Here is a 20,001-nt window from a genome sequence, read left to right as displayed (position 1 = left end):
TTATGTATCCTTTTTATAATATCATTTCATATGTCAAATGTTTTTTGGATATTTTTGCACACAGTTGCACTGTATGTGTGTTTATTAATATATTATAAATATATAGCATTTATTCTAATACGCAGGTGGTACATTTTAAGTAAGGAATGAAGCTGTTGGTGCACTTGAATAAAACCCTGGACTGTAGAAGGCCCTCTGATTAACTTTTGGGATGTTGTGGTTTGCACCTCATGCTTGTGTAATGTAATCCTTGTAGTACAATGCTCCCTCATAATAGGATGTTGGTCACATTTGCATTGGTGTTGCATTACATCAGCATCAGGTTTTAATATGTGTGTTTCAGATGGCACAAAATATCAAAAATATAATTCTTACAGCAGACAGCATTGCCCCCTTCTCCTGTGGTATATAACAGGTCACACTTTATAGTATTGCATCTTTTTGAAATTTGATAAGAGCTCCTTGCTAAATGCTTGAGTGCACTTTCTTCTCTCTTCCTTTTTTTTTGTTCTCCCAATGATCCAATTATAGAAGTATCTCTTTCCGCAGAGTGTTCCAAGCAGAAACAAAAGCTGGGTTTAACACCTTGCTAGGAAACATGTCCTGTGGTAGGAAAGGTAATAGAGAAAGACTATGAATTAGACTGACATTTGCTTACCAACTGCTGAACTTTTCTGCCCCAAGTTTTGTATTATCTTACAGTGCTCAGGTTGGCAAAACATTTCTGAAATCCTATTTTTATCAGGGCTACCACAGCACCTTGTAGAGAATATTGGCAAGTGCTTTGGATTAATTACTTTGTGTTTTAATGTTAATGAGGACCTCATATATATGTCTATGCGTCTGTTTACACAACTTAAATCTTTAATCATTTGCATTGCTGCTACAAAAGACAAATAACACATCATAGATTTATAAATACTTGTGTTTGTTGTTTTCTTTTTTTTTTTTTTCTTAATCATGCCAGGTGATCCTTAGAGGCGGGACTGAGCATGGATCATTCGAACGAGACAACTCAGGGGATAGAACATTCAGAAATGTCTAACAATGTAAACGATCCAAAGGGTCCACCAGCCAAAATAGCCCGCCTTGAGCAGAATGGCAGTCCTCTAGGAGGAAGACTTGGAAGCACAGGTGGAAAAATGCAAGGAGTGCCACTAAGACATCCTTCACCACTGTTAAGGACAAATATTCGGAAAGGTAATTTTCTTCTAATGCATCATATCACATCCTCAGGTTATAGGGGATTCAGATTTCTTTCCAATGATGAGCATAGGCTCTTAAGTCATCTTCATTACTGCCATTTCCAACAATCTATAAAACACTGGTATCATTTTCCTGTATGGTACAAACAGATACGTTTGTGGAATTCTTATTTTTGATTAATTTTCACAACTGGCTAACTATTTTATCAGCAAAATATGATGATTATAAATGTTATACCTGAACTGCATTTATTTGGATTTTATTTCTTGGCTGAGCATAGAAGCATAGAAGAAGGTGTTTTTATTTGTTTGTTTTTTTATAGTTTTGTGTTATTTCTGTTAAAGAGGTTCTTACAGTTACATACTTGGTTTATTTTTCAGCACCTATAATAAATCCTCACCGCCTAAATCCTGACCTACAATAGAAAAGAAAGTGTTTCCATGACAGTTTTATTAGATTTCTAGACAATCACACTTGGATGGGAATGGCCCTGGTAGAGAAGTTTCACTCCCCTGGTTTGGAATGCAGTGAGCATTATTTCCAGACAACTGATAATTTCAAGTACAAAGTTGAAGGCAGTGGAATTTCATTGTATTCAATGTGTAACATTTATCATACAATCATTCATTTTGCATTCACTTTTGCGAAAACAAAGCTTGTATTGATCCTAAAATGAACAGACACAGCACTTGGTATTGTTGGATCTTTATGTATTAAAATGGAAAAGCAGCACTTCAGCAAATTCTTTGGCCTCTGTTCACGATTACCCTATTTATTGATTGTTTGCCAAGAATGTATGCATCTTAAGAAAACAGGGGGGTAGGAGCATTAAAAATATAATTTATTATGCCTTTGCAAACCAAGTGCATTAATATTGTACAGAGAAGCGGAACAGAAGGACTTTCTGACGCCTGCAAATATATAAGTTCTATAAATTCCTAAATAGGGCATTTCAGCTGTCTCTGGTATTATGTGATATTTGCACAGCAAACTTTAATGCCAGGACCGTTTTAGACAAGGATTCTACAGACTGCGGCTGTGTCTTATGGCAGACGTGTTGTTTACATAGACTCATAAACCTCCAGCTCGTGCCCTAACATTGCCTTCAGGTTACAATCATGTTGTATTTTTAGCTGTAAGCGCTGACCAGTTCTCTCCCCTCTTAATGCTCTTGGCCAGTTATAAAGTTGCTGCTGTCAGTGGGCTGGCCAAGTATTAGGACAGTAGAGATCAGCAAGCTGAGAGTACTGCTGTATAATCACTGAAGTAGCACAACACGTGCCTCACTAAGATGCTCAGATGCACTCCTAGCTTTGTCTTCTCTTTTGTTGGCTTCTAATGCGTTTGGCGCATCACCTTTTGTAAGTATTGACACAAGAATCAAGACGAGCTCGTCGTGACATCTCAAGTCTTATAAAATTGGCTAATTAAATTGCGTACAGTAAGTAATTATTTTGACGGGAAGAGGATATGACATTTTTTTCCACTTGTACAATGTCACCGGGGCTAATTTCAAGCACTTGATTCTGTTGTGATGGGGTGACTTGCCTACGGTTAGAAGGAAAGCCCATACACTTTCATCAGTCACTTCAAAGACCGAAAACTGCTGCTACTTGATAGTGAAATCGATGCATTCTTCTTGAATGACTAGAGATCACACTCTATGAAACAAATCCACGCTGCATTTCTCTTCTGCATGTAGGTGTCTGCTTAGATATTTTGGATTTGGCAAAATCCATTTTATCGGTTTGTCAAGCCCTCGTTTTTAGCGGTACTGCTGTATTTCGTTATATTCACTTTTGAAAATACATAACATTTCATGGAAATATATTGCATGTGTGCATTTTATATCTTCATTCATGAATGGCTGTATCTGCAGGAACACTGCTGTTCAGTAGCCAGAGGGTGAACATTAGCAATTGATGGGATGATATCCCCCTCCAAAAAAATGTACCGCTGAACATAATATTGGCTTAGAAAAAGTAGCTTTATCAGTAACTATTTTTTTTTTACTACTGTAAAGGAGTCAGGGGTCAGTGCATTATTTAGTAATGACGAGAATCACTTTGACCCTAAGATGATAACTTCCTACAGAAAAGAATAAGTTGGGCCCAGTGTGCATTACCTTGCATTTTAAAAAGGATAAGTAAAAAAAGAGACTGGATTTATTTTCAGACATTTTTCACCTGCAGTATAAGTATTGTTTTATTCCAAAATATATATTTTTTTCTGTCTATTTGCATCATTTTCTATGATCTATGTTTTGGGGATCAGAAAAAATTAAATACTTGTTCCTGCTTCACCTTTTTTTGCTTCAATGCAGATTTTAGCTATTCTTTTTGTGGTATATTTCACTCTCTTGTCATCCCCCTGAATCCCAAGTTTCCCTTTAGTGATATTATTTTTTTTTTCTTACTATAGGTAATATGCTTCCAGTGTTCTGTGTTGTAGAACATTATGAGAACTTCATTGAATATGACTGTAAAGAAGAACATGCTGAATTTGTATTGGTCAGGAAGGACATGCTTTTTAACCAACTGATTGAGATGGCTCTACTATCTCTTGGATATTCTCACAGTGCAGCCGCCCAGGCCAAAGGTATGTAGTATATTAAATGACCTGTGAATTTTTTTTTTTTTTTTTTTGGAGATTTTAGTAAATATCTTGAATATCTGGCTTTTTGCCAGCCACACTGTAGCTAAGGTGGCTAGTTGGGGCCTTCTAAATGTTAGCACTGGATCATTAGCTTGTCTATTGACCTTAATAATATGCTTCACTGACAATCCAGGATGAAATGCTGAGCATGTCTGGGCAGATGGAATGCTGAGAGTGAATTTGCATTTATGACTGAATACTTGGACGCATTTAGTTTTCGGTTCACATATTAGATGATTGTATATGCACTTTTATCAGTCTTCAAGAGCACGAGGATCAGCAATAAATAACTCTTAATTAGAAAGTACAACAATGTTCTTAATTTTACCTGTTTACTGAATGGTAATTCAGATGTATTAAGTATGGGAATGTTTACAGTAAATTATGCTTTGTGTGGGAAGTGTAAATAGAGTGGATTATGGGGTTTAGGGGGGGGGGGTTGTATAAAGCATTTAGTAAGTACTGGGGTAGTGAAGTGCTTGCCATATAATGTTGACTACAACTCCCAGCTCTGTGGAGAGGGTGTTCAACAGCATCTGCTCTATATCCATAAAGATTATGTATAATATTTGTTTTCTGTGAGATTGTATGTTAAACTAGCAAACTCTGATTTCCTTTGGGATTAATAAAGTTTTTTTATCTCTCTATCTAAATGTGAAACACTGCCCCCCCCTACTTCTATGTGTTTTAATTTTCCATTTTCTGGAACAGGGCTTATCCAAGTTGGCAAGTGGAATCCAGTTCCCCTCTCCTGTGTGACAGATGCCCCTGATGCCACAGTAGCAGACATGCTGCAAGATGTTTTCCATGTGGTCACACTGAAAATACAGCTACACAGGTGAGTCAGAACTCTACTACAAGGGAGCTACATTGTTGTCTACAGCAGATTTCATTTTTCTGCATTTCCTTCTTAATTTTTTAACAATTTGATGAGACAATTTATTAAAGAGATACGGACACCAGAAATTAACCTTTTTTTTTATTTATTTTTATTTTACATATATCATACTATTGGCTTTGAAAGCAACTTATTACTTTACCATAAAGTATTTGCACAATGCTTTTACATTACTTGTCTGATGCCTCATGTTCCTGTATGAGGAGGGTGCCATATTTGTGCAGCAGTAGTCCGTTAGCATTAGAAACTTAACTGATAGGCTGAGATGGGACAGTCAGGTTGGCAAAACAATTGCTTGCAAAAAACGATCAACATGATTATGGGTACATTTCAATGTACATTCATATTTTAGAGTCTGTATCACTTTAAGTTTAAGGCCACATGTGCGATATTATTCATGCTTGTGGTTAAAGGCTTTATCTACAGCACTGGCCACACATTGAGCACTTTCTTTTTGTTCTGCATATACATTTTTCTTGCTTTAGATAATGAGCTGTATTTAGCCAATTAATTGCATATACAGTACATGCATTACAAATGGGTACTTTACATAAAATGTACTTAACTGAAAAATATTTTTGCATATCCCACACCACACCATCTGGGTACATTCTGTAGAAGAATGACTTCACCATTTGTAATGTAATCTTGGATGTTAAAATCTTTAGTTTTATTATTTTATAATGCCAATCTGAAAGAAGAAAAAAATCTTAGAAAAAGAAGTGGGAAAAAAATAAAAAAACAACTAAACATAAGCCTGCTACTCATGATCAGATGTGAGGAAGCATTGCACCTTAAATTGTTTTATCAAGCGCATCAGAGCAGGAAGGTAGAAGTAACATGAAAAAAATAGTCGCCACATGCAGCTGATGTATAATTCATGCATCAATACAGCAGATGTGTTGTATAAAGTAATTAACTAATCGGAACAATCAGGAGACCGAGAGCAATCTCCAGATGCATCTGCTTGATGCACAAAATGAAATCTGTCTGTCTTGAAGGAATGTTCTGCAGAGGGATCCAATCTTGTAATAATCCCTTTTCTAATCTGTCTCTAATAGTTGTCCTAAACTAGAAGACTTGCCTCCCGAGCAGTGGTCCCACATAACAGTCAGAAATGCTCTAAAGGACTTACTGAAAGATATGAACCAGAGTTCGCTGGCTAAGGAATGTCCCCTTTCACAGGTATTACACTTTGCACAAAAATGAAAACTAACATTGATGCATTGTTAACAGTCTCCAAACACGACGTGATCTCGGCAGCATTGCTCTGGGCACCTCTAGAAATTTTAATTAACTGTGTACAATGACTTAACACAAAATGACCTCAGGTCCTGCAGGATATGCCCACTTGTTTTTAGGTCTGTAAAGCATTTGTATTGAAGTCTAAATGTTTATAATTCTGCCCATAAATATTGTACAATGTATATTGGGCAGTCCATGTTAGTATGAACGCTTACACTCAAGCAATGAATTATGCATGCAGCAAAAAAAAAAAAAAGGTGAGAAAAAGATTCCCCTTGGGAGTCAGAATAATTACATGCAACACAATTAGAATCCTGTCATATAATCTAATTAAAATATTCTAGTAATAAAATTAAACCATTGAAGTCTGGTCTTTAAATACTGATCCTGAATGACGGGGAGGAGGTTTTGATCAGGCTTAGAGTTCTCTTAGTACAAGGCTTCTGAGCACTTTTGTCACAATCGATGCTTTAGGTTGTATTTCATATGTCTTCTTTTTAATGAAATGAGTTCTCTTTAATCAACCAATAATTTCTTCTTTTTCTTTTTTAAATTTGTTAGCCCTGCTTAGTATACCATGCTCAATTGGTTGTTACTCAGGACATAACCTTTATTTCACATATGTATGTGCTGTAGAGGAAGTAGGTTTAGCCTGACACATTACAGTAAAATAAGTATTATTGACGAAATCTGTATCATACTTTATCTTAGTGTCTTTTTGTTTGTAATAATAATGAAAACAATTATATAATGCAGCTTTTATCATTTAAAATCTTTATTGTGAAGAATGGCATTTAGTTGCAATAGAAACCGCAAAAGATTTTCATTTTTTTGTAACGATATCAGCTTGGCTGGCAGCCTCTTCAAGTTTAATGTTTGTATATTATTGATATCCATTTTTTACTAGTATTTATTAGTATCACAGTATCTGATAATTATGCAATGCAAGATTTATCAAGGGTCGAATTGAAAATTCGAATTTAATTTTTATGCTCAAAAGTGTTAATTTAGACTTGGGAGTTATCGAAAATTCAAATTAGATTTTCGAGATTTATCATATTCTGACCCTTTAAGGATTCAAATTTGACTATTCGACACCTAAAACCTGCAAATTACTGCTAAGTCAATGGGAGAGGTGCAGGGATCAATTTGGATATGTTTGCAGCCTTCCTGACATTCGAGTTTTTTCGGAGAACAAAATTCGAATCAAGTATGATTGAATTTGAATTTTCTGGTTGTTTAAATTAGTCCGAGTTTAAAAAATGTGATTTTATCAATAAATTAGACTTTCGAATTTATGGTAGTTTTAAAAAACTCACATGAATTTGAAATTTGACCCTTGATAAATGTGCCTCCCCATGTCATGCCAGTAAGCTGGATATTTGTATATATTACACACTCATATATCCTTTATTTTGGTATGGCTCTCGCCTGCCTTCTGTCTTGTGGCTTCTGTTCAATAATTGTTGGATTGCAAACAATCAAAATTCCATTCAATGCTTGCAAACCATTCAAGTTTTATGTTTACAGAGTTGCCACATTTGTATTTGCTGAACAGGCTTGTTCATCTGGCTTATGGAAGCCACAGATAGGATTTGTTCCATATTTTTTTTTTTTTGCAGCGTAAGCAAAAAAAATACCTGGATTTTGTTCCTGGCTCTGCAAGTGTAGATCATACTAATTGTGCACAGGTAAAATTAAGTTTGTTTACCAATTTAATACAGAGCAGACAAACCCATTTATTATTATTATTAATGCTACTCTAGTCTAGTCTAGTCTCTCTAACTGGATTTGCAGTACTTGTACAGTATTAAAATGGTGGACGCTGCAAAACCAATATGCTTTGAATATGCTTCCATTGATATTGTTCATAATTAGAGCTTGCTTTTGATCATATTGCTTAGGTGTACATGTAAAAGAATCAGGGTTGTGTCCTATTTTCTTAAAAAGTGGCAAAAGCAATATGTTTGACGTTCTGTCTCAAGGGACCCTAACTGGAAAAAAAATAGTCCTTAAGCGATATTAGGCTTTTTAAACACAATACCTGTATATGGCTGATGTTTAAAAGTACCCAAACGGTTAGTTTTTAATTAACTTCAAATTGATTTGGACTCCTAGAATGCATTACTGTTAGGCTAGCCTATAGGAGCAAATAGACTAACCGGTGAAAATTTGCCAGCGCTGGCTTCGCGCACACTTCGCCAGGCGTAAATTCGCCTGGACAACGCTAATTCACGAAAATCCGAAGTTGCACACAGGGTACGGAACGCTGGCTAAATTATTCCAGCGAAATTACGCTCAGCAGATCGAAATTACGCTAGCATTGTCTAATTAGCATACGGTGTGCAGTTAAAGTACATCTGCAGCAAATACATTACACTACACAAGGCCAGGGAACCTTAATGAAATTATATAAAGTTGTTATAATGCCCTACACATGTGCCCACAGTATAGTTTAGGTGCCATATGTTGGCAAATGTAGGGGGGAAGGAGGGTACGCCAAAAAAAATTTATGATCTTTTTCAGTCTATCACCCTTTAAATAGGAAAAAAAACAGCGTTTTTTGGAAAAAAATTCTGGGAAAAATTTTCAACTTTTTTTTGAGGAACTTCTATCTACTCTATAGCACTTCGCCTGGTCTGAGGTGGCGAAGGCAAGTCTAGTGAAAAAGGTAACGGTCAGTAAAATCAAAAACGTAGTGAATTTGCGAAGTAACTCTTTCGCCTGACCGAAAATTCGCCTGTCGTCAGAGTGCGAAGCTCCTTGGCGAAATTACGCCAGCTACCGTTGGTGAAGTCGGTGAAGTGTCGAAATGACGTCACACTGGCGAATTTTCGCCACCATTAACCACTTCGCCCTTTAGTAAATTTAGATTCTTATAAGTTAAGCAAAATAGTTATGATGTGTTCCTGAATGTCTGAACTAGACTAGTGACTACTCTAGTACAACTAGTACAACTTTTGTCATTGATCACTTTACTGTATGGTCTTTTGGTAGATATTTCTGGTGTACATGGCTTGTGTAGGAGTTTGATATTTGCAGTTCAGGTAATCATTATCAGGTTGCCATTGCAACTTTCCTAGGCAAGAAATTGAGAAATGGTCCAAAAAGGTTCTATATTAATTTGATGTACATGTATGGGACATGTAATCCACGATGCACGGCCCTGGGGTATTCTGGATAACGGATCTTTACATAATTTGAATCTTAATACCTTTGTCTACTAGAAAATCATGTAAATATAAAATAAATATGTGGATTCTGTTTCCATTAATGATTAATTATATCTTAAATTTATAAAAGGCAATCTTTATTACAAATTCATTAGCCATAAAAATTACCAGCCAGGCACCAATATCACCTGTACAAAAAAAAAAGTCATCATGTACAGTAAATATAAAATAATCCCAATAGTCTGGTTTTGCTTCCAATAAGGATTAATTATATCGTAGTTTAGATCAAGTACAATGAACTGTTTTATTATTACAGAGAAAAGGGAAATCATTTTTACAAATTTGGATTGTATGGATAAAATGGAGTCTATGGGAGATGGCCTTTCTGTAATTCGTAGCTTTCTGGATAGTGGGTTTCCGGATAAGGGATCCCATACCTGTACAGTATATATGCTTCACTTTTTATTCTGCCTCATATTTTAGGTTTTTTACACAAGGACTTGCTAGTACTTGGCATGAACAGTAAACCAAGATATCTCAGAAAAAAAGCATAGTATGTTTGGGACCTGGGGTTTTCCAGATAACAGATATTTCCATAATTTAGGTCTTCGTGCCTTAAGTCTACTAGAAATTCATTTAAACATTAAATACACCCAATAGTCTGGTTCTGCTTCCAATAAGGATTAATTATATCTTAGTTGGGATCAAGTACAAGCTACTGTTTTATTATTACAGAGAAAAAGGAAATTATTTTCAAAAATTTGGATTATTTGGATAAAATGAAGTCTATTGGAGACAGCCATTCCGTAATTCGGAGCTTTCTGTATATCGGATTTCTGGATAAGTGATCCTATACCTGTATTACAAAATTATATTTACTTCCTCCCTCATTTTCTTTTTAAATCTTTTGATCAGCTTTTCTAATGTTCACACCATGCATATACCAAAGCCCCTAATGTGCTTTTTTTTTTAATTAAACAAGGGACTTCTTATTATACAAAGCGGTTGCCATTTTTTTAGAACAAATTTGTGTCTCTGAATAAAATATAAATTTACCTGGCAAGTAACCTGTATCCACTTTTTTTTCAATATTTAGATTTCACTTTTTTGTTATTGCTTTAAAATGGGTTTAATTGTTTTTCCTCTGGTTTTGCATCCACAGTGTACACTTGAACTTTTTTCAGACAGATGCTTAGTGCTTCATCTGTGGGTAATAATCCTTTGTCTCTATCTGTTCACATACTAATCTATATGTTCACTAGACAATACATTAGTATGATATTTCTTTTAACTGGAAAGCTGTAATGGAAGGAAAATTGCAGCACATCCTATAAAACAATAGGTTGATGAAATATTGCAGCACTCCAGGTTATGACAGTAGCGGTAATGTTCAGGATAAAACTTTCCTATTATTTAGTTAATTAAAATGAAAATTTGACTGACTACAGTTTGGATCCAAATGATTTTTCCATACTGGCAGTCATAAGAAGTGCTTAAATATTTAATCAGAACACCACGTGTTGCACTGTATGGTATACCTATGTGTTCAGGTGTACAAAAGAAGCCAACGTTTTAGCCTTGCGATCCACACTAAGAGGACAAATAGGCAATTATTCAAACACTAGGGGCTCACTTACGGTAATATAAAGTCTTCATAAACAAAGGCCTTCTTTGCAGAAAACATGCATACTTGGCCAAGATTGAAGCACTCCTTTTAGTCACCAAGTGATAAATCTTTGCTACTGCGGGCAACTAATCTCCCACTGGCAAGAATGTGAATCGCCGGTGGGATGGCATAATCTTTGCTTCAGTTTTCCAAAGTTGCCTCACAAGGAAACTTCGGACGATTTTGGAAAACATAGCGATGAGCATGCCATCCCACTGGCGATGAGCATTCTTGGCGGTGGTAAGGAATTTCGGGGAGATTAGTCACCCGCAGTAGCGAAGATTTATTCTAGATCACTTGCCGACTAATATCTCTGTATGCCACCACCCTTTGTCACTAAACTCTTTGCATATTATTTGCAACAGTCAACATTTCAATCTTGTTCCTTAATATTTACGACCATACTAAAGACCATATAAAGGTGGCCATACACGGGCCGATAAAAGCTGCAGACAGACCGTGTCGGCAGCTTATTGGCCCGTGTATGGGGCCCCCCCGACGGGCTTCACCGATTGAGATCTGGACATCTATTCGTTGATGCGGTCCCGCAATCCGACCGCCCGTTAGGCATCGTTAGGATCCGATCGTTGGGCCCACGATCGGATCAGCCCGACATTGCCCACCTCAAGGTGGGCATATCGGAGGGAGATCCGCTCGTTTGGCGGCATCGCCAAACGAGCGGGTTTCTCCATGTATGGCCACCTTAAGAGTTTCAATACATTCACTGCCAAGATTTTAACTTTTAACCTTTTAATACCTGCAGAAAAACATCATAGTGCAAGCACGGTAGATTTTACTTATCTGTTTATCTATTTGATCTGTGTTGAAGTTTTGTTTATAAGATGGCATGCTTCATAGATCAAAGAGCTGACAGATGGAATGGAAGGGGTTAATATGATAATTTCTGGAAGACAGAAATTAAGTTCCCTTTATATGACGTGACAGTACAGCTGTTTGAAGCACATTCATAGAATTATTATTGTTAAGGAGAAAAAGGAAATATTTTTTTAAAAATTTGGATTATTCCATTACGGGAGACTGCCTTTCCGTAATTTGGAGCTTTCTGGATAACGGGTTAACGGGTTTCCGGATAACGGATCCCTTACCTGTACTATATATATCATGTATTAGTTATACTACTGCCATTTATATAGATCTTTAAACTATTGCCAACAGAAAGTTTGTATTACATAAAAAGCTAGATGATGTGCTAAACTATATATTTGCCTCCCTATACCATTAACCTGGATTCACTTGATTTTTACCACATCTTCCTCCTTGAGCATATTTTTTTACTCCCCACTTCATAAAAATTACCTCTCTTTTCAAGTCAGTTAAAATATTGCTGGTTGCTAAGCCTTACTTAAATTAATTAAAGTAACATGAGGGAATAATGAAGGCTCACAAAAGCAAAGTGGTGCAGATTCCATATTTTTTTATAAAGCTGGCAATGGATGTTAAGATTTTTAAAAGATCTTTTCGTTATTGTAAGACCAGTGCAGAGTTTTTTTTGCATCTTTCTCATGGGACCTAAAGCAAGAAAGTGAATCTGCTTTTCAACCCAAAAAATAGTTTAATAACAGCGACATATCTCACTTTAATTTCTACTTTCTACTGTAGGAAAACTTTTGCTATAACTAAACAGAAACATGGAGATCCAGCCTAAACAGCTTGGGTACCTGTTTTTGGATCCCAACCCATAGGTAAGGATTCCATGTATTAGAGAATATAAACAAAGGTCGTTTAAATATGTAAGGATGCCCCAATTAGAAAAGAGTGCAAAAGAGGTGTTGTGAGAGAAATGTTTAAATAACCAAATTCTAAAGAGAGTTGTGTGTTTGGAAGCAAATAATGGCTTTATCCAAGAGACACACAAATAGGTCATAGAAAGGAAAATTAAAGAGTATCCAAAAAAACACATGGATGGATAAATCTATTGAATAATATATATGCAATGGAAAATACATTATTCTAAACAACTTTTGGTCTTTAATGATTTTAAAGCTATTTGTAGCATAATGGTCACTGAGATCAGTATCTTTCTGTTGTTTTGGTTCTCCTGAAACTGCTGGTCCTGACTACTACTACCACCATCATTGTAACAGTGTAGCAATACTTAACTCACCTGCAACCAAGACTAAAATTCCACAATTGCATTGGTTTGTGGTTCTCCATCTTTACCAATGTGTTAACTACATGGCATTGTTCTGACTGGATATGTGGCTGGAGTGGAGCAACGTTGTTCTAGTAGCACATATAGTCAAGACAAGCAGTGATGAGTAGAGAAAGGGACAACAACAATGAATTAAACAAATGACTTTAATCACACATTTTCAATTTTTTTACAATTTATTGGAAGGTTGCTTTGAATGAAAAATTACTTTCATTGTGCAAAATGTTTGTTTTATTTTATTTTTTTCAACATTGCTGCCAGTAATGTAATGCATTGCATTTAGAAAAAAAAAAGAGTAACTGAAGGGATTTTCTTTGTCACAGAAGAAAAAAATATGCAGAATTGTCATTTTAAAGTTTAATCAAAGTTATGCATTCATTTACATTTTTTGATAATATTTTAAAGCTATATTGCTGTATGTTTGAGAGAGAGTTTTGACTTTACGTATAATTTATTTTTTGCTATGATTTATAGTAGGTATGTTATAGGGCTATGTAACTACACAGATGGGGAAAGTATCTATGTTGGCGATACAAGAGAAACATAACATTTTTTTTTATGTCCAGATTATCCTTTTTAAACACTTTTGACATCTGTCTTAACATTTTTGGAAGGGAGAAAGACCTTGTGAAGAACCATTTTGCAAAGTGTTCGCCATTTCAGCTTTGCTTTACCTATGTTATGAAAGCAGATGGTCTGCATGACTCTTGAATATTTATAACTATCAAAAACAATCTCTTGCTATTCACCCCTTAGGCTTATGAGATGTCAGGACTGTTCTGGTTGGGAAAAATCATCTTTGTTGTTTACAAAAAGAGAATTACATTAAGCTGAAATCACTATACATTTTCAAGTTTAATATTTGTTCATCAGCTGTTTAATCATATTTAGATAATTGTGTAAATAAGTTCTTGCAGTGGTTTCTTTTGACTTCATAGAGCTTGAAATATTTAAACACAAATAAAACAGATTGTGTTTTTTCCCTTCTTACTCGACTACTGAGAAAATAGCAATATTAGTGAGACTTTTTTTTTCTCTTTTAGCACTGACCAGAAAGTTATCTTTTAACTGTTTAAGTAGCCATTGTAAAACACAAATCAATACCTAGGAGTAAAAGACTTAAAGGAGAAGGAAAGGTTAAAACTAAGTATGCTTTATCAGAAAGTTCTATATGAATACACCAGTAAATCCTCAGAACGCTCAGAGTCCTCTGTCAATAGAAACACCACATTTCTTTCCTTCTATTGTGTACACATTGGCTTTTGTATTAGACTTCCTGTTTTAGCTTAAACCTCCAGGGCTTGGGCTTGAGTATGCTCAGTTTGTGCCTCTCCCCCTCCCTGCTGTAATGTGAGCTCAGAGCTATGAGAGAGCAGGAAGAGACTCGGGCTGGAAGTGATGTCACAGTAAGCTAATATGGCAGCTGCTAACCTAAGCCAGTGTCTAGAGCTGTTTACCTATGTAAAAGCATTCTAAAAAATAAAAATGGTGTTTTAGCTTGCACTGTTGTGGCTAATCTATTGGCAATAAACTGCCTTGGTAGCTTTCCTTCTCCTTTAAAGCTATAGGCTTGGCATCCCTGTTCTTCTCCTTGTAAAACCCAATACCTAGTTGTATATGGGTTGGATATAATATTTAATCTTTATGTTCTTATATGTAGTCTTTGAGAAACAAAGTTTTAGTTTAACTATTGTCTTTTTGCATAAATAGCTTTATAATGTTTAATCGCATAGTCAAAGGTGTCATTTGTATAGTATTTTAGAGGGCTATTTTTAAATGTGTTGAAATAACACAAACTCCATTTTTGCTCTCTGGAAAATATGATGCAAAGAATTTCTCTTGAATGTTGTTTTCTCTTGATTGTTGTTAACAGTGGCTGGCTGGAAAATAACTTTTATTGATGCTCATTTGTATCCTCAACAGGGCAGTAGTAATGGTCCTTGTGTAGATACATTTAATAACTTCTGTCTATGATGTACTGTATTTAAGGTAACAGTCTCACCTACAATAACATATAGAGGCATAAGACAGTCATGTGCTGCTGTCTTCACAAACTAGCATTGGCTTTTTTTTTAGGCTTCATTAATTATAATTTCTAATTTCTTATCTATTTAAAATACAGCATACAGGAATGAAATCTATTATCCTGAATGCTTGGGACCTGGGATTTTTCAGATAAGGGGTATTTCTGTAATTTTAAATCCGTATACCTTAAAGGGCAGATTTATCGAGGGTTAATTAGTAAATTCTAATTTTTGAGTGTCAAAATTCACACGTTCGAATATTAATCCCCCCCCCCCATATTCGAATGTAAGATTTATCACACCTCCACCATGGAAACAGTCCTAATTCGAACATTCATCACCTAAAACCTGCCAAGTTAATTTACAAGTCAATGGCAGAGATTATTTGAGCCATTTGGAGATGTTAAAGAGGTACTGACACCTGAAAGTATACCTTTTTTACATCTATCTTAATATTGGCCTTCCATGCTACTTTTAATTTTGCCTTAAAGAATTTGCCCAATGCTTCTACATTACAAATCTGATTCCCTGTGTTTGTCTATGAGGGGGCTGCCATACTTGTGCAGCAGAAATTAGAAACTGACCGGCTGAGATGGGACAGGTTGGCAAAACAGTCAGGTGTAGGAACTTCAACTAACAATTACTTACAAAAACAAACCTCTCAGCAAGAAACGATCAACATGACCTAAAGGTAACTTTACATGTACATGTTTTAAAAAGTATTTTTTTTTTAGTGTCATTATCACTTTAATAGCCTTCCTGACATTCAAGTTTTTTTTTCGGGAGAAAAACTAAATTCGTACTAATCGAATATGATTCGAATTTTCGGTTCAGAAAAATTCGACCAAATATTAGACATTCACATTTTTTCTTAAATAACCTCCCAGAGTATATTCAAATTAAAATTTTTTTACATGAATTCGAAATTCGACCTTTGATAAATGGGCCTCCCCGTGTGCTAAACTCTTTTAAACAGTTATAAACCCAAAAAAAGATTATGGATTTATGCAGCTTAGTAACAATAGAGACTTTATATGAGCGAAATCAAGAAAATTATTTTGGACTTGTTTAACATGGACTCTATGGGGCAAATTCACTAAGATGCGAAGTTGCGCTAGGCGCAACTTCGCCGCACTTCGCCAGGCGTAGTTTCGCCAGGGCTCCGCAAATTCACTAAAATCCGAAGTTTCGCACAGGGGTAGTGTAAGGTTGCGAAGTTGCGCTAGCATTGATTCGCTATATAAAGCGAAGTTACGCTAGCGAAGGCTAATTTGCATACGGCGCGAAATTCAAATTTCAATGGAGGAACACGTATCTGCACTACAAATGCCTAGAAAACCTTCAAATCAGCAAATAAAAATTTTATTTTGCCCTACACATGTGCCCACTGTCTAGGTAAGTTGCCATGAGTCAGGAAATGTAGGGGGGAGGAAGGGGAGCCCCAAAAAATTTTCTATCTTTTTAAGACTATCAGCCATCATGTAGAAAACACGCCAGCGTTTTTTTGGGACTTAGAAAAAAAATTTACTTTTTTTAAACAATCCCTATCTACTCTATTGCGCTTCGCCAGGTCTGAGGTGGCGAAGGAAGTCTAGCGTAATAGGTAGCGTTCAGTACACTGCGCAAGTTAGTGAATTTGCGTAGTTTCGTCACTAGCGAAAATTCGCCTGGCGTAAGGTTGCGAAGTAACACTAGCGAAACTACGCCAGCGTGCGCTTCGCGGCTTAGTGAATTTGCCCCTATGGGAGATGGCCTTTTCGATAACAGGCATCCATCCACATATGGGATCCCATACCTGTATTGTATTTAACATTGACTTGTTTTTCCCAAACAACAAACAGTGATGTAATCTAGTAAAAGAAAAAGTTAGGTTTTGTAACGTGAAGAAGAGAAGGCAATTTGTAGCAATGCAAATAATCGGTTCCCTGTATATGGAGGTTAATAACTAGTGTGGAATACATCCTATATATTCACATTTTTGTAAGAAATTAATTTCCTCGTTTGCTTAGTCTTTGCATGGTTTTTATATGTTTCATCTTGCGCTTCCTTGATTACAAGCAAACAGCCAACTTGTCAGTAAAAAAAAATCTTAGGTGGTTTCTTATTAAAGTTTCATTCATTTGTGATTGTAGCAACAACATATAAATCTCTCTGCATTAGGTGGTGATGTTTGCATTCTTATTTTCAATTCACTATGAATGCATTTAAACATGCATTGCAGTAATATCTCTAATTCAGTAAAAATATTGGATGTGGAATTTTAGATTGATAAAATCATCTTGTGTAATGTTTAGGTTTTACCGGGGAATGTTATTCTGCAATTTTTTTTTTTTTTTTTTTAATAAAAGTCTGTGTGCTAACGTCAGTCTCTAATAACGTGGTATTGTGTTACAGCACTTGCTTTACATTGCTACAGATTGTTTGATATCATTTATTTTTCCTTTTCTTCTAGAGTATGATTTCTTCCATTGTGAACAGCACTTACTATGCAAATGTTTCGGCAGCAAAATGTCAAGAATTTGGAAGGTGGTATAAACATTTCAAGACGACAAAAGAGATGATGGGTAAGTAATAGAAAACTTGCTGAAAGGATTGCTTCACTATTACTTACAATATTGTTACTTGCTTTTGTTGTCCAATTATAAACTGTTTTCATTTTTTTCCCCAAATAGCTTTTAATGAATATATTTGATTTGGTTAATATAATCCCACAAAATACTTTTAGTGGTGTGTAGGCAGAACAAACAGTCATACTCTCCCATGCCCCACACTCCCCTTATTTGAATAAATGAGAGATAAAGCGGCATAGGATAAATCTATATACAGGTATGGGACCTTTTATACAGAAGTCTCAGGACCTGGGGTTTTCTGGATAACCGATCTTTTCATAATTTAGATCTGCATACCTTAAAGGGGTTGTTCACCTTCACACAACTAGTTGGTTTCAGATAGATCACCAGAAATAACGACTTTTTCCAATGACTTTCTATTTTCTATGTTTGACGGTTTTTCTAATATTGAAGTGTAAATTGTCATTTCTCTCCTTCTGAAGCAGCTCTGGGAGGGGGGTCGCCGATCCTGTAAACTGTTCTAAATGGATACATTTAGTTGATACATTTCTTATCTTTGTCCCTGCTGAGCAGAATCTCTGGGTTTCATTACAGGCAGCTGTTAGACTTGATACAATTGTTGCTAATACTCCAGAGATGCTGCTGAGAAATGGATCAACTCAATGTTGCAAAATTGTAACAGTTCAGAGTCTGCACCTGAATTACTGAGCTGACAGACTCAAACACCACAGACACAAACATTCAACTTTACACTTAGATTTTGGAAAAAACTTAAAAAATAAATAATGGAAAGTATTTGAAAAAAGTCTCTATTTCTGGGGAACAATCTAAAAACAACTGAATTGAAAAAAGTGTTTGGAAGGTGAACAACCCCTTTAAATAAACCCAATAGGCTGCTTTGCTGCCAATAAGGATTAATCATATCTTAATTTGGATCAAGTACAAGGAACTGTTTTATTATTACAGAGAAAAAGGAAATCATTTTTAAAAATCTGGATTAATTGGATAAAATTGAGTCTATGGAAGACAGCCTTTCCGCAATTCAGAGCTTTCTGAATAACGGGTTTATGGATAACTAATTCTGTGTGTGTGTGTTTATCTGTATAATGAAAGAGAACAAAAATGAAAATTCTAAGCAACTTTTCAATATATATTTACCATTTATTACCATTACATTTTATTAACCAGTCATGCAGAGAATATAAACAGACAGATACTACAGGAAACATTTAATTAAACTAGATTGAAAGGCAAAGATGGAATGAAGTATCTGTGGATTGGTCTCGCAGTTCACCAGTTTGTCTCCCAAATACTTCACCTTGCATGTTGACACAAATCAGTGTAGCGCAGTGGGGTTTATCTATCTTTCACTGCCAACTTTTCTCTAATATGCAAATGTAGAACAGCTGCATAAGATAGCACCTGTGAACCCCATTGCATAGTTCAGATTTTTTTTTATGTGAAGGTGGACATATTCTGGGTCAAACTGATGCTGTTTGGGAGAGGGTAAGGAGAGAGGTGTGCTAAACAGGGATACTACTTTTTATCTAAGCCAGGGATCCCTGGCTTAAATAAAAAGTAATTCAAATGTAAAAAGTATTTGGGAGCAACACAATTATGAAAAAAATTCCCGTGGTGCCAAATAAGGACTGTGATTGGCTGTTTGGTAGCCCCTGTGTAGACTGGCAGCCTACAGAAGACAGGAGTACATCTGTGTTTTTTTTTTTATGCAAGCAAAACCTGCCTTCAAGCCTTGAATTAAAAATAAGCACTTACTTTAAGGCAACTGAAGCAACATCCAAGAGGTTGGAGAGCAACGTGTTGTTTAGGAGCCACTGGTTCGGGATTACTGATCTAAGCCTTTCATTAGCTTTTACTGTAAGGTACAAACTTACTTAGAATTACACTCTTTTTCTTTGTAAAACATTGTGTGGAGAACTCCTGTAATATTGAAATACTGTAATATATGATTGGGCACTCTAAGGGCCAATCAGAGTTGCCTTGGCTAAAAATATAGAACAATAAGAACTATTTAATAATAAAATCTGTTTAACAAAAAGTTTTTATTAATGAACAGTAATACAGTGAGTCCTTTCCTTGGTGAGCACAGAGCATTTTTTTTTCTGGGATAGATTTATGGTTTCAGTAATGTCATTATCCAAAAAAACCCACAACAAAACATCATTATGCAGACCTTGTCAAAATATTTCATATTGTACATACGTCATATTGTTTTTATTAAAAATATATATATATGCTCCTACTAATTGGGAGTTATAAAGGTAAGCTTGCTTCCCATCTCTTTTCTGCCCAGGATCTTTATGTTGTTACCTTTATAACCTTAACTGTATATATCCACTCAGATCACGTTGATAGAACTTAAATATTCTT

The 20,001-nt window shown here is 35.6% G+C and overlaps 1 protein-coding gene across 5 annotated transcripts in view; it reads left to right on the top strand.

Annotated features, from left to right (window-relative positions):
- Nucleotides 1-20,001, top strand: part of satb1.S (SATB homeobox 1 S homeolog) — a 70,591-nt gene that overhangs the window by 4,140 nt on the left and 46,450 nt on the right. For 3 of the 5 annotated variants that reach the window (XM_018269266.2, XM_018269270.2, XM_018269263.2), the window contains exons 2-7: nucleotides 968-1,200; nucleotides 3,628-3,804; nucleotides 4,573-4,699; nucleotides 5,821-5,944; nucleotides 7,627-7,695; nucleotides 17,493-17,604. In XM_018269266.2, the coding sequence (XP_018124755.1) occupies nucleotides 993-1,200; nucleotides 3,628-3,804; nucleotides 4,573-4,699; nucleotides 5,821-5,944; nucleotides 7,627-7,695; nucleotides 17,493-17,604 (817 nt within the window). In that variant the 5' untranslated portion in view covers nucleotides 968-992. Of the gene's footprint in view, nucleotides 1-967; nucleotides 1,201-2,511; nucleotides 2,568-3,627; nucleotides 3,805-4,572; nucleotides 4,700-5,820; nucleotides 5,945-7,626; nucleotides 7,696-17,492; nucleotides 17,605-20,001 lie in introns of those variants that run through there. The other 2 variants (XM_041567521.1, XM_018269268.2) reach the window with 2 other exon arrangements.

Source organism: Xenopus laevis, chromosome 6S (genome assembly GCF_017654675.1).
Source record: "Xenopus laevis strain J_2021 chromosome 6S, Xenopus_laevis_v10.1, whole genome shotgun sequence".
Classification (NCBI taxonomy): Eukaryota; Metazoa; Chordata; class Amphibia; order Anura; family Pipidae; genus Xenopus; species Xenopus laevis.
Note: the sequence above shows the minus strand (reverse complement) of the source record. Positions and strands in the feature narration are given on the sequence as shown.